The sequence below is a fragment of the Carassius auratus genome, chromosome 16 (genome assembly GCF_003368295.1).
Source record: "Carassius auratus strain Wakin chromosome 16, ASM336829v1, whole genome shotgun sequence".
NCBI lineage: Eukaryota > Metazoa > Chordata > Actinopteri > Cypriniformes > Cyprinidae > Carassius > Carassius auratus.
The window spans coordinates 16730827-16758154 of record NC_039258.1 but is presented as its reverse complement, the minus strand read 5'-3'; the positions used below and the strand labels follow the sequence as shown (position 1 = coordinate 16758154).

At 38.2% G+C, this 27328-nt stretch overlaps 1 protein-coding gene across 1 annotated transcript in view; it reads right to left on the bottom strand.

Annotated features, from left to right (window-relative positions):
• itga10 (integrin, alpha 10) overlaps positions 1 to 20589 on the bottom strand; it is a 35096-nt gene extending 14507 nt beyond the window's left edge. The window contains exons 1-9 of the mRNA XM_026284415.1: positions 20447 to 20589; positions 19635 to 19848; positions 8723 to 8834; positions 8430 to 8539; positions 8241 to 8329; positions 5599 to 5713; positions 5389 to 5516; positions 3835 to 3983; positions 429 to 579 (exon numbers count right to left, since the gene is read on the bottom strand). Of these exons, the coding sequence (XP_026140200.1) occupies positions 429 to 579; positions 3835 to 3983; positions 5389 to 5516; positions 5599 to 5713; positions 8241 to 8329; positions 8430 to 8539; positions 8723 to 8834; positions 19635 to 19686 (906 nt within the window). The 5' untranslated portion in view covers positions 19687 to 19848; positions 20447 to 20589. The remainder of the gene's footprint in view (positions 1 to 428; positions 580 to 3834; positions 3984 to 5388; positions 5517 to 5598; positions 5714 to 8240; positions 8330 to 8429; positions 8540 to 8722; positions 8835 to 19634; positions 19849 to 20446) is intronic.
• Positions 20590 to 27328: the final 6739 nt, after the last annotated feature.

The window sequence follows — 27328 nt, the reverse complement described above, 5'->3', positions numbered from 1 at the left end:
ACACCCCAGCCTCACTTGGTCTTTTTCCTGTGCTTGTTGTGGTTTTGGGTGGCAGTGAAGAAGTGCTGCCCGCCCCTTGACCCACCCAGAGGGGCTGGGTGTCAATGTCGAGAGGTTTGAGGGTGTGGTTCATTCCTCTGATGGCGAGGAACCCTGTTTAAGTCTATTTCTGAACAGCAATAATGTGGTTATGATTGTTTAAAGAATGAGGGAAGACAGTTTTATCATTCAAACGCAGACAGAGAGCGAGAGAACCGGGTGGAGCTGAGCAGAAACACTGAAAATAGACCAGTGCCAATTATGGTCAGTTTAAGTGGAGATCTGATATTTAGGCATACAGTCTGCTGCTCACTGGTTTTCTTAGGAGGGGTTGTAGGATTTTCCAAGGGTCAGGTTTAATTATGGTAGGAATGTGTATTTGTACTTACGGCGATGGCGTATCTGGTGATGTTACGTTTCTCACATTCAGCCAAGGAATCAGGAAGGTCTTCACCATCATGGGACTCTCCATCTGTCACGACTATCATCACTTTAGTGGCCCCTTCTCTCGCTCCTCTGTCTGGACTAAAGGCCTCAGTGCTAGACATGAGTGAGAAAAAGGAAATAATGAAGTTTTTTCATAGTTAAAGGCACAAGTGATTAAAAAATGTATAATTAATAATGTTACTAAAAGATTTTCAATAAACACACATCCTTTAACTTTCTATTTAGCAAATGATTCTTAAAAAAAGTCATTTCAAGACCTACATCAATCTCAAAACTGTCCATAATCGTATTAAAATCCACATAAACACAAACGAATGCAGAAAACGTATATGTTTGAAGCAGCGATACATGCAGCAGGTTTCTGTGCTGATTGTGTGAGGGTTATATGCATTTTGCAAGATGTAAGTTTCATAGCCACAACCAGTGTTAGTCAACTTAGTGATTTTCAGGCGGTTGTCCAGACTCTAGCTAAATATAACTATGTGGCTGCCCGCAAGAGAGCAGAGTTTAAAAACAGCCAGCAGCCTTATGCCTAATCACATCCAGTGAAAGCAGGATAGGAGAGGTGTATAACCGTATATGTACTGAAGTAACGAAGCAAAAATGGTGGAAACACAAAAAAGTGTATCTTTGAATATAATATGTGCTTGAGATTGAATCCACACAGAGGGACGAAAGGAGAACTGACGAAAGAGCATGGAACTGTTTTGGTGTGGTATGTGAAAAATAGAGGGCAGGTTTTAATGCTGGAGAAGAATGTTTATTCCATGAACACATTTACACACAGGATGTTGTGAGGGAGAAGATCTTGAACAAATCTTGAAAAAATTTGTGAATATAAGAAAGAGACAGAATTTGTTATGCAGATGTTTCCGTGGGATTTTAGTGATTATGAAGATTTTTTAGAAGGGATTTAGGAAGAAAACAAGCAAGAACCCCTGTGAAAACAAAGCGTGCTTAATTGAATGCACACACACACACACACACATATATACATTATATATATGTGTGTGTGTAAAATAAAAAATATACTTTAAGTACATGATTGAAATATTAACTAGTTAATATATTTTACTAAATTGCAAATTCATCATTACAAATCTGTGATTAAATTTTTTTTTTAAATACATGCCATACATGGCTTCAACAGAAATGACATTAAATTATATTTTAATTTACCATAAATGCTTGTCCATACTTTTGCCAGTACAGTCAAATTAATTATGAAATTACATATTAAGGTGTAATTAAGTAGGTCAAAAAATTAAAAATTCAGCTAACTGCATTTAATATCAATTTAAACAATAATTTATTTTAATTTGTAAATAACGTTATTAAGACTCAGAAAACATTACATTCAAGTCGCACTTCAGAATATACAGTATGTTTAAAGTATCCTTCTCATAAGAGCATCTTTCTAAACTATATTTCTAGTAAAAGCATGCAACTACTTTTGAGTGTACTACTTTTGAAAGCAAGCAAAAAAGCAAGAATGCAAGAATGCAAGAAAGAAAGAAAGAAAGAACGAGTGATTTGAGCAAATAAGTCTGATAATTGCTGGGGCTGGTGTTATTTAAAGGCTGTTGTGCTTTTATTGAGTGCTACATCTGGACTTATGTGGTTTTTAACTCACACTCTCTTTCATTTTACTGTGAGTTTGAATTAATTACTATATTAGAAGTCTCTCACGTCTCACGTGTGTGTGAATGTACTGTATGAACATGGTCATGTGTGTTTGAACAGCTGCATGCGTGAAGGCTGCGTCTGCTGGATGGTGACCACACCTGCAGCTCTGCTGAGCCAGCTCTCCTTCTCTCTCTCCATCAGCAAACCTAAATGTTATGACAGCCTTCCTCACCTCAGAGAACTACTGCTATCACTTCATCTACCCTGAGAGAGTGTAACTGTCCAATATGTGCCTTACAGAGAGTGGGAAGTCTTAAATGAGTCTTTAATTGTGTAGGAACACAAAGATACACACCACAAACACATAAACAAACTCTCACACAGTAAGAGAGCTGAAGAACCTGGTATAAACAAAGCAATTCCATTTATTCTGTGCAAGACAACATTAAGCATTGTGTGTTTGGCACTTAACAGAGATTTTAGACTGAATTCCTGAACATCCATGTTTCAGTGTTAAATACTCATTGTACATAATTAAATTGTAAGCTGTGTATTTTATTCACTAAAACAATTAGTGCTGGTTTTAAACTACATTTTTAAACTACGTTTTTGATTCACTAAAAATAATTGGTTCATAAGAGTCATTCAATCTGGAATCAGACTACACTTACTCTATGTTTCTGATGTAGGGAAAGCTCATAAGAGTCATTTGTTTTATGTATTAAAAAGATATGCTCACAAGAGCCATTCATTCAGAAATCAGACTACATAGTTTGTATTCTATGTTTCTGATTTACTAAAAAAGAATCAGCTCATAAGAACCAATCAAGGAAATCAGACTATACTGGTTAGACTATACTTCTATGTTGTCAGTTCACAAAAAAGAACCAACTCCCAAGAGTTTTTTTGTTCGAGAAATCAATTGGTCTATTTTTTTTTTTTTATTTGCTAAAATGCAGTGACTCATAAAAATTATTTGTTCAGAAATCAGACTAAAAAATTTTTTGGGTTGGTTTTAATATTTTTACCCAGGTGCTAGATAGTTTTTTTCTGTAACTATGTTGCTGGGTCATTTTTAACACTTGGGTTATTTTTTTCTACCCAACTGCTGGGTTAAGCCTGTCTCCGATGAAACAACCCACATCCAGTGAAATTTTCCTTGATATGGCCCTTTTAAAATGCAAAGCTTGACTAGACTGGATTGTTCAAATCTCATTTTCAGACAGTAGTAAGTTCCTTCCCAGCAGTCACTGAAAATCTGAGATGAGTTTCATTCTGTGAGCCTTTGCTTTTGTGGTCGGCAAGTGCCAGATATGGTTAGTGTTTTACATGTGTGTGTATATGTGTGTGTTGGAGGGATTCGGTATTGGGATACCAGTAAGAAGAATGACGGAAGCAGACATTACAGGAACGGAGAGAGTGTGAATGGGACTCAGAGTGCAATGAATAGGAATCTCTTTAAACAAATCTTTGCTCATGTATGAGAGTCTCAGGGGAAGGGATGGAATTACAGTTCTGAGGAGGCACCTTCAAAAACAATAACATCAAAACAAAGAAACTATTGACCAGATAGATTCAACTATGCTACACACTTTACATTATCTCTGGATGTTGTGAGGGATCATGGAAAGGTCAGAATGGACATAACGCGATACCTTTCATAAAAGAGTAAGAAAGAGGGCCGTGCTACATTTGTTTTGAATGAGAAGTGGGTCACCATACCAGGCCATTTGGATGGCGTATGCTGTGCGGGTCTCCCGTCCCTCTTGACGACTGATGTTTTTGGCGGCTTCAACCACATCCTGTGTTGTCTGATAGTCCCTGAGAGACCACTCATGGACTGAGATCTCGCCGTACTGCAGGACACCTACCTACAAATAGTCACAAACAGTATTTCAAGGTGATATATATATATATACTGTTAAACGTGTGCTTTCTTTCTCAGCTGTTTGCTTTTAAATTACTGTGTTTATGAAGATACTTGCAAAGACGGGCATTTTGACACAAAGACCTCTTAATGTTTGTTTATTTTACTGCTCAAGACCTATAAAAAGGCTAAATAAGTCTCTTTAATACTCCCGCGCTCTATGAGCACAGTAATTTGCTTGTAAAACACTGAAGCAGTCATTTCTGCAGAATGGATAACTCTAGAATGAGATGTAGATGAGATTGGCATCTCCACTATGTGCTTGGCCCCACCAACATGAAGGCCCAAATCTGTCGGAGCAAGAAATGCTTCACAAACCAGAGGAATTTCCTTTTACCTCTTGTTGCCCCCAGCCTGCCTACCGCCTTAAATAACTCGCATATAAAAAACACAGTCCAGGAACGTAGATACACACATATCCATCTCTCTCTTAATCCATCCATCTATCCACGCATCCATCAGTCCATCTTCTCTTTATCATTTTCTGGTTTCTCTAGCATACATTCATACATTTCTAATTCTGTCCCCTTTGTCTCTTTCCTCTAGAAACACCAAATACTGTCTGTTCACATTAATATAGTCATTTATTTTCTCCAGCCTGCCAGCACTGTTTCTGTTTGGGCTCATTTCTCTCTGCGGATTGGCTTGTGGTTCTGTTCCTCACAAACGCTCATACTGGCCCAGTGCATCAAAGATCAGTGTTGGAGCTGCCAGAGACTGGATTTAAAGTAAAAAGGCAGTTCTACATATCTATCAAAACCTCAGCCAGGTCTCTGCTACCTAAAAGCACACAGTTGGACAGTAAAGACTGTTTATGCATAACATCCAGACCAATGAATTTTCATGATTTTTTCATAACTTTTCCAATTGATTATTATGACTGGATAGGAAATAAAAGAGGTTTTTAAAGCCATTTTTGCACTTTCTGACTTAAGAAATATTTCATAACTGTAAATAAACAGAAAAATTGTTAATAATGACAGTATTTTCCATAACCTTTTCAGAATGCACTGATATATATATATATATATATATATATATATATATATATATATATATATATATATATATATATATATATATATTTTTTTTTTTTTTTTTTTTTTTTCAGGAACAATGGGAACCCTTCTTATGGCTACAAATGATTGTAATAATTTTTTGAGGACTGAATATATCCAACTGTCAGGCTAAGATGAGTTACTTATTCAAAACTAATGTTTACTAAAGTTCAGATCTAAGCCAAAGAGCCAAATCTGGAAAAACATATTAGGTGTTTTTTATATATATACAACCACAAAAAAATCTATCAAAAAAAAAATATATATATATATTATAATAAAAAAACATACCTGCATTTGTTCAGGGCTTATGTGGAACTTGCTGAGAATGTTGCTAAGAAAGTTCTGCACTTCGAACCAAGGGTAGATACTATTAGAACCATCTAAAACAATCACTATATCCATGTATGTGGTGCATCCTGTGAAAAACAAACAGTTCAGTTAGATGCAATTGTTTCATTCAATCCAACAGGTCAGATGGACAGAGGATGTTCATCTCACTCTGCGCAGTGGGTGCAATGATCTCCTTGGGCTCCATGTCATTGGTGACAGAGGCACAGATTCCTGTGCTGAACAGAGATGTACCACATTCCTGGGACCATAGTGGAGCGCAGGCCTAAAGATTACACAGAGAAAGTCTGTATTACAGTTGAAGTTCAGCATCTGTCGCACCACTTTTATGCTTTACACAATCACTATTGGTACCTTACAGACTTATTATGAACATTGAGAATATTTGCACAAATCAGGGATTTTGTAAGCATTTCAAAATATTACTGTGTTTACTGTATTTTTGATCAAAATGAATGCAGCCATGTTGAGCATACAAGACCTCTATCAAAAACATTTAAGAAATCATATCAACCCCAAACGTTTGAACAGACGTGCCATTGAGTTCTCATAACTTTGTCTCAAACGATTCTCTTAAAAGAATAAAGAAAACAATAAAGAATTTTGGAATAATTTGATTAAAGAAAATTCAGATTGAAATCATATTAGTCTGAACAGAGTTCAAGTATTGTTGAGATCTCTTCTGAAACTTGGAAGTGGAATTATTCGGGTCTCTTTCTCCGTAGAAAGAGATAGACTGAGATTCTGAAGATATGTGATTTTCTTTTCTTATGGGAAATGATCACTAAAATGAGATCGAAAAAGAAGACTGAGAAGAGAAAGAAAAAATGAGAAGGAGCGATATGGAGAGCTGTTGATATGGTCATAAATGCTTTAACAGAGTTGGCCGCTGCTCCTGCAATAAAGCAATTTAAACGTATTTGGAGGGAATTGGGGGGAGAAGGGCAAAAAAAACCACATAAAAATAGTACGTCTTCAAAGCGTGCCATTTATTTGCCTGAAAAACCATTGTGAGGATTGGTGAGGCAAAGAATGGAGAGAAAGAAAACATACCAAGAGTTGAAAGACGGAGAATGAGACAAAAGAAAGACGGGTTTGGAAGGAGTGGTTAGACTGAAGGGGGGTAAATGTTCTCCGACTCCCCACCCTGTTATTATGAAGGCCTGTAACAGAGGAATGGGAGGATGGAGAAAGGGAAAGGAAAAAGGACAGAATGAGTGTAAGACAGAACTGAAATGGTGATGAGGGTGAGAGGTGCTATGGCTTTTCCACGGCCTGTCATTACAAAGGGCTTGAGTCACATTCCTATCCTGTTATAGCACTGACCAAAGGAACAAACACAGACCCACACATCCCTAAACAGGTACATTCAATTAAACGCTTTGGTTAGTGATACTTGAATCTGCAATGTGGGGCTCATTACATCCATGCTGTGAGCGCTAGTTTTAGTTGGCATACGCCATGGTGAACTATGTGTGACTCCATCTCAGAAGCTGTACTCACTTGCTCTCTGTTTAACCCTACACAAACACACACACAAAAACATATTTTTGATTGAACACACATAGCCCGACTCCATCCGCTGAAACATTCGCTCGCTCTCATAAAACGTCTGACTACTGGTGAAAGCCACCCAGCTATTCCCCCAAAGCCGCAGCGGAGCGGCTTCCTAAACTGGACTGATCTGGTTCACTGCGTTCTGCACGAAACAAAAAGCTTTGTGTTATGTGGAAGAGAGAGTGTGTGTGCGGGGAACAAGAAATTCAGAGGCTGAAACCATGAATATTAAGAGGAAGACTGACTATTCTGGTTGAGTTTTGGGTCAGGTGAGGTTTTGGCTTGTTTTTGTCTTTGTCTCCCACTCCATCTACCAATCCATACTTCCATATGTCTTAAAGAAATAGTTCACTCAGAAAGGAATGTTTTACTTCCTTATGACTAATAATGTTAATATACCAACTTATTGAAGTACTGAAATCTGTTTTGTACCTTTGTAATACACTGGTACCCAGCAAAAGCAGCTGGTGATGAGAAAGTCACGTGATGAAACAAAGCCCATCAAAAACAGCTTTTTGGGGAAGTCGTGGCCTAATGGTTAGAGAGTCGGACTCCCAATCAAAGGGTTGTGAGTTCGAGTCTCGGGCCGGCAGGAATTGTGGGTGGGGGGAGTGCATGTACAGTTCTCTCTCCACCTTCAATACCATGACTTAGGTGCCCTTGAGCAAGGCATCGAACCCCCAACTGCTCCCCGGGCGCCACAGCATAAATGGCTGCCCACTGCTCCGGGTGTGTATTCACAGTGTGTGTGTGAGTGCTCGGTGTGTGTGCCCTACGCATGGGTTAAATGCAGAGCACAAATTCTGAGTATGGGTCACCATACTTGGCTGAATGTCACGTCACTAAGTCACTAAATAAGATACATAGAAGCACAGTGCACAGTGTCATTCACACAAGCACTAAACACCATCTACACACCCAACACACCCATCTAGTCAAACACTGACTGTATAATGTGTCATTCAAATTGCAGCCACTTTTTAGCAGGTGGTCACATGAACATAGATGGTGGTCATGACAGATGGCGGTTAAGTGAGATAGAGGGGATTTCATAACCATTCATTCTGCACACCATACCACAAATAGGTACACACTCATGCCTACTCACATATATATATATCACATATAACACAAAAATTGCTGAATAATCTAAATACTGCTGTGATGTCAGTGCTGAAACATGAGATGTTTTTGGACTCTAAATACAGTCTACAGAATTTCAAATATAATCTCACCAGGAAGCCATCTGAAGCAGCAGGGGTTAGCGTCATCCCCAAATGAGAGTTTTTAAGATTTCGAGACACGTTCTGAAATGCATTTTCACCTGTACAGGGCATAACACAAAAACATGTTGTAAACTACTACTCCATGCACAACACAGTCATTGAATGTAAATGTTCATAGCCAGAGAGTTAATCCAATACCTAGGTTGACTTTTGAACAATTGGAATTTGTCTCATCTCCCACAATGCACTTGTAAATATCCCCCTTCCTGTTATTTTGTGGTCCATCCCATGGAGCACCAACCAGGATTCTGTTCATAAAACAATGAGTCACTCAGAATATCAAAAAATCTTTACAAATGAGACTTTCCGAACACTGTAAAACATTTATTTATATTTGTAATTCTAAGTTTTGTTATAGTTTGTGATCACCTGATGATCTCTTAATATACTAAAACCTTGGCAAAACCCCCAAAATATTGAAAAGTACTCACGATTTCTCTCCATTGTTCTCATGCTGTAACACAGAGAAGCCGAACAGAGCATCTTCAGGCCCACTGAAGATCCGTGGCCTCTTCACATCAATATTAAAACACTCACACAGCCCTAAAAAAAGAGAAACATAAAGTAGAATAATGCATACGATAGTTACCATAAATAAACCTGTGCTGCTTAATGTATTTGTAGGATGTTTTTTAAAGAATGTTTAAGCAATAGAAAGTTCAAATGAACAGCATTTATTTAAAGGGATAATTCACCCAAAAATGAATAGTGACAGACAGGCAGACAGACAGACAGACAGGAAAAGGCCAGAGAAATTTGTGAAAGAGAGAAGGGAAGAGAGGAAAAGAGGAAAAGAGAAGGGCGTCAGTTGAAATAACTACTGAACATAGTAGTTCCTTGTCATGACATACAGACCTGGCTTTTATATGACTGAAAGAGAGAGAGAGAGAGAGAGAGAGAGAGAGAGGCTGAAGCAGTAGTTTACCAGTGGATTTGTAGCTCATGGCAAATGTAACTCGAAACAACCTTACTTGCCAAAACAGACTTGTGGAACAAAGATGACCAGTCAATCACACTCCCAGCATAATACCAACCCTGAAACCCATCTGACGAGATTTCTCTGTTTTGTGTGATACGGTTTTGACCCACACTGAGGTCTCATTCACTGTGGGTGAAGTTGTACTCTGAGTGGATTTCTTAGGATTTTTTACTCAGAAAGCAGAGGGGGAGGCTTTCACAAAGGGGGCAGGCAGAAAACCAAACCCCACAGACCTCAAACAGGGTGCCTGTATTTCTTTTCTTTCAGTCTCTCATCGTCTCTCTCTTTCCAATGGAATGAGAACATGGAGGGGGATCCATATGGATCAAAGAACAAATGGCACATGGTCTGTAATTCATGCTCCCCCCCCCCCCTGAAATGTTCACAAAACCTAACTTGTCTTCCCAAAATTCTCCTGTTCCCCTATTTCTCCTTTTCCATGTTTTCACTCTTTTACTCCAAAAAAGAGTGACAAAGTGAAATGCAATGCTTTCAAACTATACATTGGTTCGGTTTGTGTATTCCCAGGGAATCAAATGATAAATTGTCATTTATCATTTTAAAGACAAAATACATAACATATAAAATGTAATTATATTTACATTTACACTTAGCAGACGTCATTTAGCAGACACTTTTATCCAGAGTGACATACAAATGAGGAAATTAGAAGCAATCAAACTAACAAAAGAGCAATATTATGTAAGTGCTGGGAAAAGTCCCAGTTATTCTAAAGCAGTACACATAGCAAGTTTTTTTTATAATAAATAAAAAAGAAAACAATATATAACAAATAATAAAACAAGTAGAATAGAAAAACAATAGACAATGCTAGTGTTAGAGGGTCATTTTTTATTATAATAAATAAATTAGCAGTGCTAGTGTTAGAAGGTCAAGCTTTTTTGTGTGTTTATATATATATATATATATATATATATATATATATATATATATATATATATATATATATATATATATATATATATATATATATATATATATATATAAGTAAACAAGTTAGAATAGAAATTGAATAGAGTGTGCTAGTGTTAGAAGGTCAAGAACTACATCCTCTAGGGGTCGCTATGGGGAACAGCTCGTCGTGACCCGTGTCTGAAGCATACATTGAAAAAACAATGGCGACAGCATCTGATGTCACTTCCGGCACGACTATAAATCAGCGCCAGGAGAAAACGTCATTCTCTTCTTCGCCTTCACTGACTGTTCTGTTTGAAGCGTACATCTGAAAGAACTGGTAACAGCGATCTTTCTCTGTATATCCTGGCAACTACTAGCAATCGTTTAGACAATGTGTGCATCCGTGTCTGCGTTATTTGACACCTGATGACACACGCAATCTTTGCGTCATTTGTTTGGGTGAAGAGGACTGCGCGATGTCTTTGAGGAGGCCATCTGCATGCATTGTGAAAGTTTTTTCAATGAAAAACTCCATTCTCATTCGTCTCTCTTTCTGATAAAAAAAAAAAGGAAAAAAGGCAGCCATTTGCTTCCCGTGGTTCAGGACCCACCGCTGCTGAGGCACGGAGGAGAATGAGCTCATGTCTGAATGGTTTAAGATGGACTTTCCCCCCGCTCGTAATGGCGGCGGACGAGAGAGAGTCTCGGGAGGATGATGTTATATCTTTAACACTTTCTGATACTGAGGTTAGTGCTCTGCTGGGTTTTTACCCAGGAAAAGCAGGAGATATTTGAGGACGGTGAAGAAGCTGAGGCTGAGCCTTTTCAATTCTCCTGCCCTGCGTATGAAGAGCTGTTGGAGGTTATGGATCCTGCCACGAAAAAGTTGGACTTGCCATGAAACTGTGCTAACAAGGTGATGCTCTGGGGCCAAAAAAACAGAACAAAAAAAACCTCAATGAGCGTTATCATTCTGACCATAGCCCTCCAGCTCAGGTGAGCCTTCCATTTCTGCCTGATCTCCATACAGAGATTGAAAAGAAAATGAAAGAGGCCATTTTCTTCCCGCATCCATCGGTTACGGCATAAGAGCGGTACTGACATCGAAGCGATGCACGAAAATGGCTATGAGAGGATGCCCCCTGTAGAAAGAGCCTCTCTTAATCTCCCTCCTTGCCATCTAAGCCCCTTCAAGAATTACATCTGGCTTAAATGCCAAGACATACGCAGCAGCAGGTCAGGCTGTGGCTTTATTAAACATGATGGTGGTTGTAACACATTAAAAACTTCATATTCACGGGAAGAAGGAGGCGGGAACCGGCGGAGAATCAAACAGAAACTTTAATTACAAAATAAACACAAAACAGCGCGGCAGCCCCTCACACCCGACTGCCGCACACAAACAAAATCAAAACACACACTAAAACCCAGACCTGGTCCTCTCTCGTCCTTCAATGTCGTCGCTCCTCTTTTATATCCTATCCTATCCAATCACTCCACCGGCCTCGCTCCTGTTCCCATGGCTCTCGGCCCCGCCCCACTCGTCACAGTGGAGCTTCAAGCATATCAGACTGATCTGCTAAGAGACCTGGATAGAGGCAAGGGCCTTTCTCCTGATCAGGTAGCCAAGCTGCGCCGCACCAGAGATCTCTCTTCATGCTACCAAGCAGGCTGCCTCCACCATGGGCAGGACTATGGCGGCCATGGTGGTAGCGGAGAAGACATCTGTGGATGAACCTGGCAGACATCGGGAAGAAAGAAAAGGTTTTCTTCTTGATGCTCAGGTTTCGCCTTCTGACCTTTTCGGTATTTCCGCTGAGACTGTGACCGAGAGGTTCTGGGAGACAAAGACGCTCTGCTGCTTTCAGATCCTTCGTTCCACGAATGTCCCATTCATCTTGGGCGCCACTCCACCTATGTATCCTCGGATACCTATCTAAACAGGGTGTTGCTACTAGAAAAAAGCTACTTATCGAAAGCTAGCGGTAGCCCCTGTGTGACAGGCAAGACTTAGCATAAAATGCTAGGTTCTTAACCTTTAAAGGAATCTTTCCTGATTCCGAGCCTTCAACTCTACCCCGGGCCAAGGCTCTAACAATTAAGTTGGGTATGTAGCATAGGCCTGTGGCCGTAAGGGGTACTGTTGGTACTTAGTGTTCGCCATGATTCTGGCCTGCACTCCCCTCAGCATGGCAGCGTGGGTATACTGTTCCCCGTAGCGACCCCTAGAGGACGCAGTTCAAAGTTCCCTTTAATGTCTCAGGTTATGAATGTAACCATGTTTCCCTGAGTAGGAAACGAGACACTGCGTCCTCTAGCTCCCTGGCATGCTTCAGACGCAGGCTTCAGGCGAAGAAGTGAATGACGTGTTCTCCTGGCCGGTAGTGACGTCAGAGGCTGTCGCCGGCCAACAAGTTGGTGTTTTTTCAATGTATGCTTCAGACAAGGGTCACGACGAGGTGTTCCCCATAGCGACCCCTAGAGGACGCAGTGTCTCGTTCCCTACTCAGGGAACCATGGTTCATTCCTAACCTGAGACGTTTTTCATAATACATAAAAAGAAAAGAAGCAGTTAGAATAGAATTAGAATAGAGATTGCTAGCGTTAGAGGGTCAAGTGTAGTTGGAAGCAGTGTTGGATGTAACTAGTTACTAAGTAATTATTTATATTACTATAATTTAATTACTTTTACCTTGAAAAAGTAAAGTAAGGGATCTTATTTTTTCTGTAATTTATTTACAGTTACTTCTTATGTTATTGAACTTAATACTGTGTATAGACTAGAACTTTTACAGTATATACAATATAATTGTGGATTTCGCATCAAAATTTTAAATCTAACCTTAAAATGCATGATTTTTATCAACCCTTCTCACTTTAAATACTTTGGTGGGTTAATAAGAATATTGGTAACACACAGTGTTCAATTCTCATGATTAACTCAGTTATTAGCCTGAATATTGTTGTTGTATTGGCTGTTTATTATTACTATCTATTATCTAATTCTTAAACATAACAACTACTTTACTCAGTATTAACAAGCAGTAATTAGGAGTATATTGCGGCAAAAGTCATTGTTAATAGTTAGTTATTAATAGTAATCTAAAATGTGACCAGAATATTTTATGTAGTTATCTATTATTTATTTGAAAGAATTAAAATAACCATTTCATGTCTATCCTTGTATCAATAACTTGTTGTGGTTGATATAGGATGTAGAAAGTAATCAGTAATGAATAATAAATTTCTTTTTGGAGAGAGCAATTTGTACGGAAATCTAATTACCCTGTTGAAGATGTAATTTGTAACTAGTAATTAATTACATTTTTAGAGTAACTTACCCAACAAGTTGGCTAAAGACTCAACTGCTCGATGTTAAAAGTTTGTGAAAGTGGTTTTGTGCTTCTTTGTGATGGCACTATAATGCACCATTCTCTTGCTGATTGCAAGCTTCTGGGTGGCACATAAGTCTCTGAAGTAGTGAACTGAGGTAAAGGGGTGTAGAACCAGTGGTTGTTTTCTAGGCACACATCAATGCTTGAAACATAATTAAAATACTAAATACTAAAGTCATGAGAAATTACCAAAAAATCTAGATGTAAACTGAATTTTTCCCCTTAATATTTATTTTCCCCCTATTTTGTCCTGAAATGTTCATAAAACCTAACTTGTCTTCCCAAAATTCTCCTGTTCCCCTATTTCTCCTTTTCCATGTTTTCACTCTTTTCCTCCAAAAAAGAGTGACAAAGTGACATGCAATGCTTTCAAACTATACATTAGTTCGGTTTGTGTATTCCCAGGGAATCAAATGATAAATTGTCATTTATCATTTTAAAGACAAAATACATAACATATAAAATGTAATTATATTTACATTTACACTTAGCAGACATCATTTAGCAGACACTTTTATCCAGAGTGACTTACAAATGAGGAAATTAGAAGCAATCAAAGTAACAAAAGAGCAATATTATGTAAGTGCTGGGAAAAGTCCCAGTTATTCTAAAGCAGTACACATAGCAAGTTTTTTTTTATAATAAATAAAAAAGAAAACAATATATAACAAATAATAAAACAAGAATAGAAAAACAATAGACAATGCTAGTGTTAGAGGGTCATTTTTTATTATAATAAATAAATTAGCAGTGCTAGTGTTAGAAGGTCAAGCTTTTTTGTGTGTTTATATATATATATATATTTAGGAGAAAACGTCATTCTCTTCTTCGCCTTCACTGACTGTTCTGTTTGAAGCGTACATCTGAAAGAACCGGTAAGAGCGATCTTGTATCAATAACTTGTTGTGGTTGATATAGGATGTAGAAAGTAATCAGTAATGAATAATTAATTTCTTTTTGGAGAGAGCAATTTGTACGGAAATCTAATTACCCTGTTGAAGATGTAATTTGTAACTAGTAATTAATTACATTTTTAGAGTAACTTACCCAACAAGTTGGCTAAAGACTCAACTGCTCGATGTTAAAAGTTTGTGAAAGTGTTTTTGTGCTTCTTTGTGATGGCACTATAATGCACCATTCTCTTGCTGATTGCAAGCTTCTGGGTGGCACATAAGTCTCTGAAGTAGTGAACTGAGGTAAAGGGGTGTAGAACCAGTGGTTGTTTTCTAGGCACACATCAATGCTTGAAACATAATTAAAATACTAAATACTAAAGTCATGAGAAATTACCAAAAAATCTAGATGTAAACTGAATTTTTCCCCTTAATATTTATTTTCCCCCTATTTTGTCCCTCATTGTTTTTATTGAACATCATACTGAATCAAAATCTTCAGTGTTCTGGAATCAGGAAATTAATTAAAGGGGGGGGGGGGGGGGTGAAATGCTCGTTTTCACTCAATATCCTGTTAATCTTGAGTATCTATAGAGTAGTACTGCATCCTTCATAACTCAAAAAAGTCTTTAGTTTTATTATATTCATAAGAGAAAGATAGTCTGTACCGATTTAAATACGAGTGGCTGGAGGCGTGACGTGTGGGCGGAGCCAAAGAATCACGAGCGCGAGTAGGCTTTTGCGTTGAGAGCTTTTGGAAGCTGTGACATTACCGTGAGGAAAAAAAACATCCAAAACAAACCATGGCTAACAGTCAGATTCAGCGTATATTTATGATCCAGAATCAGATCCAGAGGCTGAAATTTAACAAGAGCAGCATCAGCAACGACGTCTCTATGTGGTATGTACTGAAACTGTATATATTTGCTTAGCGGTTTTGGAAAATTACCAAGTTCCACTTTATGTCGTCTTTTTTTTTTTTTTTTTTTATAAGCTGTACATGTGGAAAGTGCAGTTTGATGACAACATCGCATGTTGTTTACTTGATGTGCTTACGCGCCGAGAACTAAGTTAACAACACAGAGATATTTGAAGCAGTTTTACTCACCGCCTGCGGTTCCAACACACAATCGTGACCCTTTTTCGTTGGGACTGCATTATCCTTAAGAAATAAACGATGTGCAAATCCGGCGTCAAACTGGGCCTTGTTTGTAAAACAAGCATCTTCAAAATGCAGGGAACAAACAAAAACACTTGCACAACTCCGTCGATGCTCTGTAAAAATAAACTCCATCCACTGGTCCCTTAATGCTGTTTTTTTTTTTTTTGGTAATCTGTGCAGGGTTGTCTTGCCCTGGCAACCAAAAACACACTTCTTTTGTGACAATTCGCTCTCGCTCTGATCAGTGAATGTCTGTGCTCTGCTATACGGGAGCGCGCGCTCTTCCGGCAGAATTGCCCTTAAGACCCATATAAGGAAATTCCGCTCCATCTAACGTCACACAGAGCCATACTCAAAAAACTTTTGGAACAAAAATACTCCTTCAAACTTACAACTTAATTTTTGAAACTTTGTCCATGTTTAGCATGGGAATCCAACTCTTTAACAGTGTAAAAAAACTCAGTATGCATGAAATAGCATTTCACCCCCCCCCCCCCCCCCCCCCTTTAAGATTAATTGTTTTCAACACTCCTTTGTTTTTTTAAATAAATATAATGAGAACAGGCAGCATTGTCTTAATTACAGAAAAAAACCTGAATAGGAAATATCCTAACCAGTGAGGGGGGTCTTTGCATATTGTGTTGGACAATTGGGGTCATTTTAGAACCACTGCATTAGTGGAACATGCCCATACACCCGCGGTTACTCTGCAGGACACTTGTGTGAACTTGAGATGGACTGACTTCATATATACATTTAAAATGACACTAAGATGAAAACTAAGAAAAGTGAAGTGAGTTTGGAGAAGAGTTCTAATATCAGATCCATTGACATTGACATTCACTGACATGTTTAAGCGTGACTTATTTGTTTTATTTATTTTCCAAACTATCTTCATCTAAAGCCACCCTCTGAATACTCCCCTCTTCTCAGTTACACTTGTTTTGCTCTTATTCGTCAATGTTTGTTTCTATGTGTGAATGAGATGTAAAGTATCTTTAGCCCTCTGTTTCAGCTCTGTGGGTTTTCTTGGTCCATGCCTCTAAGGCTCTGTCATGACAACTGTAAACATTTATATATCTTGGTGGTGAACAGTCTGGAAAAGCAGTCCAGATTTTCTCACTCCTTACACATAAAAACACATATATACACTTATTACACACATTAATGCATTCCTACACCACTCTGAGACATAGACATTATTACCCTCCACTGGATGGAAGTCACTTTGAATGAATCTTATTAGAAATGCAAATGTACAGTTCAGTAATCCCAGCATGACTAATATGTGAACACATATGGGACACATTACTGAGAGAGAACATGTTACTAAGAAACATACTCAAACGGGAAACTATTTTATCCATGTTAAAAACAGTGCAATTTAGTTATTCCAACCCTCTTTTCCACAAGCTCTCTCATTTCTGTCAACTATTTTTGGGTCATTGAAATCTAAGTCTACAATATAGAAAAGCGGTGTAAAACACAGTTTCTTAGAAATGTATGAATAGTTCTATATGATTTCACCGATGCGTAAAACAGACACATTTACCCATCAGGGCCTGTATTCTTAAAGATTCTAAGGATCCTCTCAGAGAGCTCCTAATTTAGCTTAAAACATTTCTAATTAGGAGTCGTAGCTTAAAAGGGATTCAGGACCAATCTGGGAGCAACTCAGGAGACAGGGCTGACCTTGATGCTAGCTTTGACACATTCTTTTGAAGAATTTGATTGGTTGTTGTCTATGAAGGAAATAAAAGAGCACTTTTAAGAGTAGGGTCTATTATAAGCCTTCACTTTTAAATTACAGGCCTAATTTTTCCTGTTTTTACCATACTCTCTCTCGCTCTCTCGCTCTCTGTCTCTCGCTCTCTCTCTCTCACTCACACACACACACATTATGTATGTATATATATTATACATGTCATTCTTAACATATTTGATAGGAAATGACCATGACAGGAAATGACATTTTTGTATTTTTCCAGTTGCCAAATATGTTGCTGTGGTTAATGTACTAATTCACTTCTATTTCTGGTGCTATGGCATTTCTGCAGAGTGTCAGAGATGTTAGTCTGTCTCTAATGAGACCAGTCACAAACACAATACCTGCACCATCTAATGTGTAGTGTCTTATTAACTAACTGTCATGCATTGAAACACATTTCTTCTCCCTCTTCATGTTTCATCCATTTTCCCCTCCATACTGTCAAAATCCTCATCCGTACTCCTAACAATTTTGGACCTTAAAGGGTTAGTTCATCCAAAAATGAAAATTATGTCATTAATGACTCACCCTCTTGTCGTTCAAACCAGTAAGACCTCCATTCATCTTCTGAACACAGTTTAAGATATTTTAGATTTAGTCCGAGAGCTTTCTGTTCCTCCATTGAAACTGTGTGTACGGTCTACTGTCCATGTCCAGAAAGATAATAAACACATCATCAAAGTAGTCCATGTGACATCAGAGGGTCAGTTAGAATTTGTTGAAGCATCGAAAATACATTTTGGTCCACAAATAACAAAAACTGTTGTGAGTACGTTCAAAACACTGCAGTGGCGCTGTTGACGTATGACACTGCCGTCGTGTTAACTATGTTATTGGGCGCACCAGAAAACACGTCAGCATTGTTTTACGTCAGCAGCGTCGTGAGCACTCACAACAGTCCCGTAAGAGAAGACAATGCTGAATAAAGTCGTAATTTTTTTATTTTTGGACCACAATGTATTTTCGATGCTTCAACAAACTGACCCTCTGATGTTACATGGACTACTTTGATGATGTTTTTCTTACCTTTCTGGACATGGACAGTATACCGTACACACAGTTTGAATGGAGGGACTGAGAGCTCTCGGACTAAATGTAAAATATCTTAAACTGTGTTCTGAAGATGAACAGAGGTCTTACGGGTTTGGAATGACGTGAGGGTAAGTCATTAATGACATAATTTTCATATTTTAACCGATTTAATGTACTGGATCTATTGAAAACCATTTCAGTGGATTGCTCCTGTCTAGCACTTTTCTCTTCTGCTTTATGTTGTTTTTATTTTTCATGTTATGTCTCAATCCACTCTCCTGTAAGTGGCGGGGGCGGATGGTTTTAGAGTGAGAAATGTAGGGAGCAATGGAGGGGGCAAGGGGGTGGAATTCCCAGAGTCCACACCTGTGTTCTCCATCTAAAGCACAGAAGAACATAGCTAAACACGAGAGAGCTTGCTCATCACAGAGCATCTGCAGAATCCATCAGCAGCCACAGCGTATATGCTCAAAAACAGACACCAACACCTACAGTATGCAGTCTAGGTGGCACAGCGCATATAAACATAGGCGGTATGGTGTGTAAAGAATGCTAGTGGCATTAATCTTGACTACAGTCTGGAAATACTCAAACTGCAACTGCTGTGGTCCATTAAAGCAGTATTTCTAGCGTTTACACTAATTTGTCCAGATATGTGATGTTGTACACCTAATAGTACCATGATAAGTAGGTTACTTTATCTAAAATCTTAGTTTCTTCCAGTGTTGAATTTAAACAAAAGTCTCCCTCACAATCTCCACGTCTTGATGAAGTCAGACAATAGGATATACTGAAACTCTATAATGTAAGTAATTACAGTAAAAAGACTACTGCAAGGAAAGTGATGTAGTTATGATTAGATAAAGATGATTTTCATGCTTTACACTATAATTAAATACAATCAAGTATATTCTTAAACTTATCTGAGCCACATCAGTAATTATTGCATGGTAGCCTATAACATAAATCTATGGTAGAACAAGACTTCAGTTGAACAACGGAATAATGTCTTTGGGGTCACAGTCAACAACTTGTGTTACAAGATTGTAGTTGGAGGGGTCTTATAGATGACAGCTTTAAATTGTTTGATATATATATATATATATATATATATTTTATGTGTAACTAAGTCAAATAATCTAATGACATCACAAAACAAAGCATTGCAATTAAACACATAAACTAGTTAAACTCACCTTTGAGAAGAACAGTGATATTCAACAGCAGCAGGTACTTCTGAATCTCCATTGGTCAGTTAGGTGAATGAGTTTCTTTTTCTCCTTTTGTATTTGTAATTCTCAGCAGTGGTTGTCAATAAAGCGCGCGCACGCGCGTGATCCCTCGGGTGGAGATGTATAACTCACGCGCTCATGGTGCTGGACTGTAGCGCACGCGTCGCTCTCACATTCCCTGCGCATGAAAGACATTACTGTATAGCCTTTTGGTCTGGACTGGACGCAACTTTTTATGCGTTTTTGTTATAGTAAAAGTAAAAATTAAAAAAAATAGTTTTACCATGTTTCCAATTAGTAACACTACACTCGCGCGTACGCACGCAAGTCACTATGTTTCTTTAATTAACAACAACAACAACAACGACGACGACGTTCAGTCGAGTTGCTAATAATTACAAATGATAAATAACGACATAATACAATGACATTTGACCCAAAATTTATAATTTGCTTATTCACTCACCCTTATATTATCCAAATCCATCTTTTTCTTTCGTGTTAAAGAAATGGAGACGCTAGGCAAAATATTAGGAACTGACAATACTTTTTCATATAGCCTAAAGAAAGTGAATGGTGACTTAAACTGTCTTCAGTCCATTCACATCTCCTTTTGTGTCTCACTAAAGAAAATTAGACTTGGTTTGGCAAAACATGAGGGTGAGGAAGAAATTAAAGAATTGTAATCACCTTTAAATGTTGGGGTAAACAAGCAGTTTAACGGTAGCTATTAAGCACAACTTGACAAACCAGCAAATTAAAAAAGGTTAACTCACCGTATTGTTTCCCACGTAAACAACGTTCATTAAAAATCCAGTTTTGCGCGGCTCCAACACCTGCTGTCGTCAAAAGAGCGCGCGCGTAAGTTTAGTCCAAACGAGCGGTGCCAAAATAAATAGGCTACATTCGCAAAAAAAAAAAAAAACCTCTCCAAATTATTTTTCCGGGATTATATGTCAATGCTTTTAAAGAAGAAACATGTATCCCTTGCATATGAAATATGGAACATATCTTAAATTTTAATTTGCACAACTGTCCTGAGGTGAAATTTATTTCATTGCATTCATAGCAGCTTTCTTTCGACCGCAACGTGTTTCCAAGTCTCCATAATATATACAAGGAAATGAAAGAGCGCCTTGATTCTGCAGCAAGACCTTCGTCTCTCTCAGTCAACTGGACACTCTTTCTGAGCCTGGCCCACAAATCTCTCTCTCTCTCTCTCTCTCTCTCTCTCTCTCCGTGTGTGTGTGTGTGTGTGTGTAAAACACTAGTTTACTCTCATCTCACGCGAAGTTAGTGCATTAGATGCGGTTTTGTTGGAAAGATTTGAGGGGAAAAGAAAACAGTATTACAATTTCCAACCGGAGTGATTCTAATAACAAATATATTATGGATTTGGCAACTCCATGCAGATTCTGGTAGCGATAATGGATACCTATTAGTTTGTTTTCCCTATAAATAAACCTTTTATTTTATGACAGAATCGTGTTGTCTTTGTTTTTGACTTTTATCCAATGCATTAATTTATCATAAGTTATTATAAAGACCTCAGTCTTAGAGATTAACTTGAAATGCAGACTGACCTTCTCTTTAAATAAAAGCAAGATTTGGTTGATTTTTTTTTCTCGCCACAGTCATGCCACAGATATTATCAGCTTTGTTTTGTTAAGACTTTGTCAAAACACTGTAGGGGCCTTAGTTCATGTCTGGGTTCACCACAACCCAGAAAACTCATTTAGTTTTGCTGGAGTGCAGCTTCGAAAAACACAACATAAAGCCTTTATCTTTCACTTATTAAATAGTTATGAATTGATTTGCCTGTTTATTGTTCTCCATCCCCGAAATTCATTCATACTGTCATCTATACACACACACACACACACACACACACACACAGATATATATATACATATGTATGTATGTATGTACATATCTGTGTGTGTGTGTGTGTGTGTGTGTGTGTGTGTGTTTATTCACCCTTATATTGTTTCAAACCAGTATGACGTAACTTCTTTTTTTTTTGCAGAACAAAAGATATTTTGATATTTTGTTTGTGACAGTTATCGTTCCCACTGGCAAAATAAATAAATAAAACAAAAGAAATATACTGCAGGAGTCAACGGCAACCAAAACTATGTGTTTTCTACCATTAATCATGAGATTAATATTAATACATATCATGAGAGTGAGCTAAATTATGATCTTTAAATAGTATTTTTTACTTTTTGCCATTCATGACAAAAGAAAAGCCATGAAAACAACAAACAACAAAATCTGACCTTGATTTTTCTCAGTTTTCTTCACAAATCATGTGGCATATTTTAATTCGGAGCATGCTTTTCATTGATAATGTTGTTGTCGCCTTGGTAAACAAAGTATACTGAGTGCAGTTATTGAATAACTACTCTGAATAAATATTTCCAAACAATATACATTTTTGCTTTTGGTTGTTTACTGTAGAGGCCTATGGGGAGAATTTCAGTCATGCACCTGTAATATTAATCCAGCAGAGGACGACAGAGTAAATCATTTTGAAACACGTAATTTCTTCTGACATTTCAGCAAGGATCCTCAAGGTGGCGCAATTCCCCTATTCGTTTCCCATCCGAGCACATCGGCGCTATCTTGCAGGCGATGTCTTTCTTCTGAGCGCATTTCTCGATTATCAACTTTGTTTTTTTGTTGACCTTTTACACTGAGCATTACCTAGGATTTTAAGATTCACAGTAATTATAAGTTTCTGTAATTTTTCTGTGGGGGTTATGCACCTCTTGTAACGTTAAGAAATGTCATACAGGTAACAGTTATGGGGGAGTGAAAACGAATTAAAAATTCGTTGTTATTAACGTCTCTCTCTCTCTCTCTCTCACACACACACACACACACACTGTCATACAGAATGATTATGCAAACAGTTTGTTCTAAATGTGACAATATGTTCTTTAAAGGAAAAAAAAATAATTGCAGTAAAAGGTCATATTTGTAATAGTCATATTTTTGGCAAAGGAATCTGGTCTTAAACACAAATTATATTACCGCAGACACAAATACCCACAAACACTAGTCATGTACATGCAAAAGCTAAAATTCAAATCAAATGTTATTAACTGGAATAGCAGGATTTTCTTTCTGACTCACACTGAAAGAAAAAAAAAAAAAAGCAGGGTGTTCACATCATCTCCAAGTACACACTCTTTCCCACTACAGAGTGAGCATTGAGGCCAAAAAATACTGTAACAAAGGGACAGATGTTGGGAGACTGTGTGTTTTGACCGTTTCTTGTCTTCTGCCTCAGTTCTCTGAACTAATCAAATCTCAGCAGTCACCTGACCCCAGCAGATGCCTGCTGTTACTAGCAAAATGGCTTCCCACAAATATTGTACAATACAGCATTGCATGAAACCTGTAAATTGGGACTCCATTCAGTACAGTATGTGAGTGATAATGGGGGGATGTGCATGAGAGGTAAAAGAGAGAGAAACACAGAGAGAGAAGCATTGTTTACATAGCAGCAGTCTCTCCTGTATTTGAGTGCTTAATGTGGTTAAGTTTACATTAAGTTTGGTTTTTTATGAATGTGATAAGTGCATTCTAAGGAATTCACAAATATGAATTTGCACAACCGTTTGAACACAACTTGGTGTGTATTGTTTTCAGGTGTGGTTTTGCTAACTGTAATCTTAAAGGGACAGTTCACCCAAAAACCCTCCATAGACAGCACTAAAAGTATTTTCATAGCTACATAAAATTACGGTTGAACCACTGATGTCACATGGACTATTTTAACCATTTCCTTACTACCTGTCTGGACCTTGAATGTGGTAGTTCCCTCCTTCTATGCAGGGTCAGAAAGCTCTCAGATTTCATCAAAAACATCTTAATTTGTTTTCCGAAGATCAGCAAAGCTTTTACATGTTTAAAATATCATAGGGATGAGTAATTAATGAGTAAATAATGACAGAATTTTCATTTTTGGTTGAACTATCCCTTTTAAAGTTTGAGATCCAGTCTTTTATGCTCAGTCTTACTGTTTATAGATAGACTACCACATGAGCACAAAAAGAGGACTGACTTCAAATACTCGTTCATACAGTGACAGCTCCTATCGAAATGGCAACTGTGCGTAAACTGTTGTGAGAGCAGGACAGTTTCTAAGAGACAGCTGTTTCTAAACACAGCTGTCAATCCCAAACTCCGACTGTGTAAACATAGCCTAAATGTTGCTTTATTATTACGTCTACACCCCCCCCCCCCCCTTCATGCATTGAGTTCCATGTAATGATATCTTACGCTATAAAAGCAACAGTGAGTCACTGGGGTCAACGCAGTGATCCTTGGGTAGTCTAATGTCTGCTGATGTCATCTACCATTTCGGGCATCTGTAATTTTCCCTAACGTTATTCTCGCTGCAAATACTGAAAGGGATATGATTCAAATTTCAGGAGGGACATGCTCTCATCAAAACGTGTCCAAAAAGGACACTCTGCCAAACTGATGCACATGTCCTCAGACTCTCTTTATTAGAGTTATTATTTGGCAAGACTGAGGCCTAAAGGATTATTCCAGGTTTTGTGGCATTATGTTGATTAGTCCTACCACAAAAAATAAGGTTGACTCATCCCTTGTTTTCTTTAAAAATGCAAAAAGGAGGTTACAGTGCAGTGAAAGTGAGTGAGGAATGCTGTCGATTGAACTAAACTTGTCCTGAACCCATAATATTCGTCTAAACTTGACAGTTGACCTAGAAGCCTGGCCAGGAGATGCGACTGTTTCCGTGTGATTCTCTCCACACCTCGGTGCGGGACTCACTCTTTCCGCACGTCTGGAATCTTGGAATCCTCACCACCAGCTCACTTTGAGTCAGCACCGCTGTGAGAAATGTTTAAACTGTTTGTCTTTTTCTGCTGGAAGAAGATGCCCGAGTGCATGTGTGCGGAGTTGTGTATGAATCGATGCACCTTTGGTAGTTTGCAAGCAAAACGTGTAGATTGATGGGTGTGAGAAACTAATTTGTCGATCTTAGCCTTGTTTACTTTAGTGCGTGTGCGTAAGTATCTCACAGACTGCCCTCGAGGTGCATGGATCAGGGCCAGCTGTAATTCATCAGTCAGCTGGAAGGTGACAATGGTTTGTTTGACCCATAATGCTTTGCAATAAGCACACAGGTCCTTTAGGAGTGTGCTGTCTGTGGGATGTTTCTCATGGCTAACTGTTTGACACACACACACACACACACACACACACACATGCTTGTACATGTCATGTTTGGAAAACTCTGTGCCTACACAGTTTCTGCACACACCCTTCGCTTCAGTTTTCCTTTCTGTTGCCACTCAGTGTCCTTGACAAAGTGGTTTTTGCTTACACACACACACACACACACACACACACACACACACACACACACACACACGGTCCAATAAATCTTTCTGTCTATCACAGCATTCTGTGCAGTCTCTGCTGCAGGGCACAAAATATTTATCATTACCCAACTGACTGTCCGTATATTTACATGCGTAAATCTGATCCCAAATCACACCGTGCTGTCAGATTTAACATGGATCTGATATATCTGTTATCTTTCAATAATGAAGATTAAGATCTGCCTTTGTATGACAGTCGGCTCATCCCATGAGATATTTGTCTATGCCACACACAAAATTATTTCACAGCTACAAATCTTTCATCAAACATGTGAGATAAGAAATTAGAGTCAGTTTTAAAGGGTTGTTACTAACAACATAAGTGTCGGTGAGGGAAACTAGTGGGTCTTAGGAATTTGTTTGTGGAATGGAAATAACATTTGGGATCTTTTTTTTTTTTTTAAGAAATTAATTGATTGATCAAAAATACTGAAAGAATCCTGAAGTAAAAATGCATCATGGTTTCCACATAAAATATTGAGCAGAAATCTATCTTCAGCATAACAATAAGAAGTGTTTCTTGAGCTCCACATCAGCATAATAAAATGATTTCTAAAGGATCATGTGACAGTAAAAAAAAACTATAAACTAAAATACTATAAACTATAACAGGTTGATATTATACCACGATAAATAAATTATATAAATAATTTTCACAAAAAACATATTTGGTTTATATTTAATTTACTTTTTGTAGATAAAACCATCATTTTAAATGTGATCATTCATATTATTATGACATTTTCATAGTGTAGGACTGAAAGTCTGGCTATAGATGATTTTGGAAATTACTTTACTACTGAATTGTGAATGTCATTTTCATGTTTGTAATTGCAACAGTGGCTTTGTGTGTGCGTGTGCGTGTGTATGTGTGTGTGTGTGTGAGTGTATCTGCTTGTCAAATTGCCTGTTAGTCAAATCCAAAGCAAACAGAATACAGTAGATGTTGGGAATAGATTGCAATTCCAGATTTACCTGCCTTGCACATCGCTGGGCAAAATCAGCATGTGTGTGTGAGTTGTTAGACTATCTGCTAGTGTTCCTTTGAAGTTAATGGCCAAATATGCAAGAGTTTCTGCCACATTAAGGCCCATTATTAGCTGTGGGCACTGGGATGTGTGTGTGTATGTGTGTGGGTGTGTATGTGCGCAAGTGTGTGTATTCATGCGGTTTTATGGTCTGTGCTTACACTGGCCAAAGTGTTTGATGGTACATGTGAAGGTTCAAAAGAATGTGCATGTTTGATTTCATATGTGTGCAAATGTGCGGGTGGTTTTTCGAAAGGAGAGAGACAGCTGCCTTTTACTGCCCCAGGGGGTAATTAAGGAGGAAGGAGAGGCAGTTATTTGGGGTCTTTTATAGGGGCAGGAGGTAGAGAGGGGTTGGTTTTATTAGGGTCACACAGTAACCAAGTACAGCTGCAGGCATCACCCCTAAACCTCTCCACAATCCACCTTCACCTCCACTCTACCTTTGTTTTCCTTTTAAGTGTGAATACACTTGATTATGTCTATTAATATGTATATATACTCTCTTAAATGTCCTGGATGTGATGGCTTACTGTGTGAGGGATATATGTACAGTACATGAATATGTATATGTGTGCACTGTATGTTGGTCCTTATTTCATTTTGACCCTGAGTTTCCATTCCCTGCTCCTTGTTAAGCACATCTGCTGTCAATCATCTTCACCTTGTAATCCCACTGGCATTTCCTGCCTGGATTGGAAAGTTGACTTGTTTGCCTGGATCTATTTAATTTAACAGCTTTATCCCATTGGCTAGTTGAGCGTCTAATAAATGACCCACGGTCAACACTGTTCTGCACATAACGCTGTCGGCATAGCAAACAGAAATGTTAATGTTTTAAATGGAAGAGCAAGTTACTGGGGAAATTTATTTGACGACTTATGGGCGTTTTCCATCCATTTTACATTCCATTCATTTTAAAAGTGTAGGGTTTTGTAAAACTGTGAGCTGAAAGACAGGAACCAGAGACACACAGAGGGTGATAGTGATGAGAAAGGAAGACTGAGATGGAAAAATCAGGGAGAAACGGAGGGGTGGAGAGGGACAGACAAGTTATTCTAGTTACAGCCAGCTGGCAGAAATACTAAAATAAGACGTCAACCTACCAGTGTGAGAAAAGAGAGTGAGAAGGAGAGTAGGTCAAGGAAGTTTCTTTAATTTCTTCTTATTTTGAAATAAAAACCAGCTGACATTCGTTCCATTGACA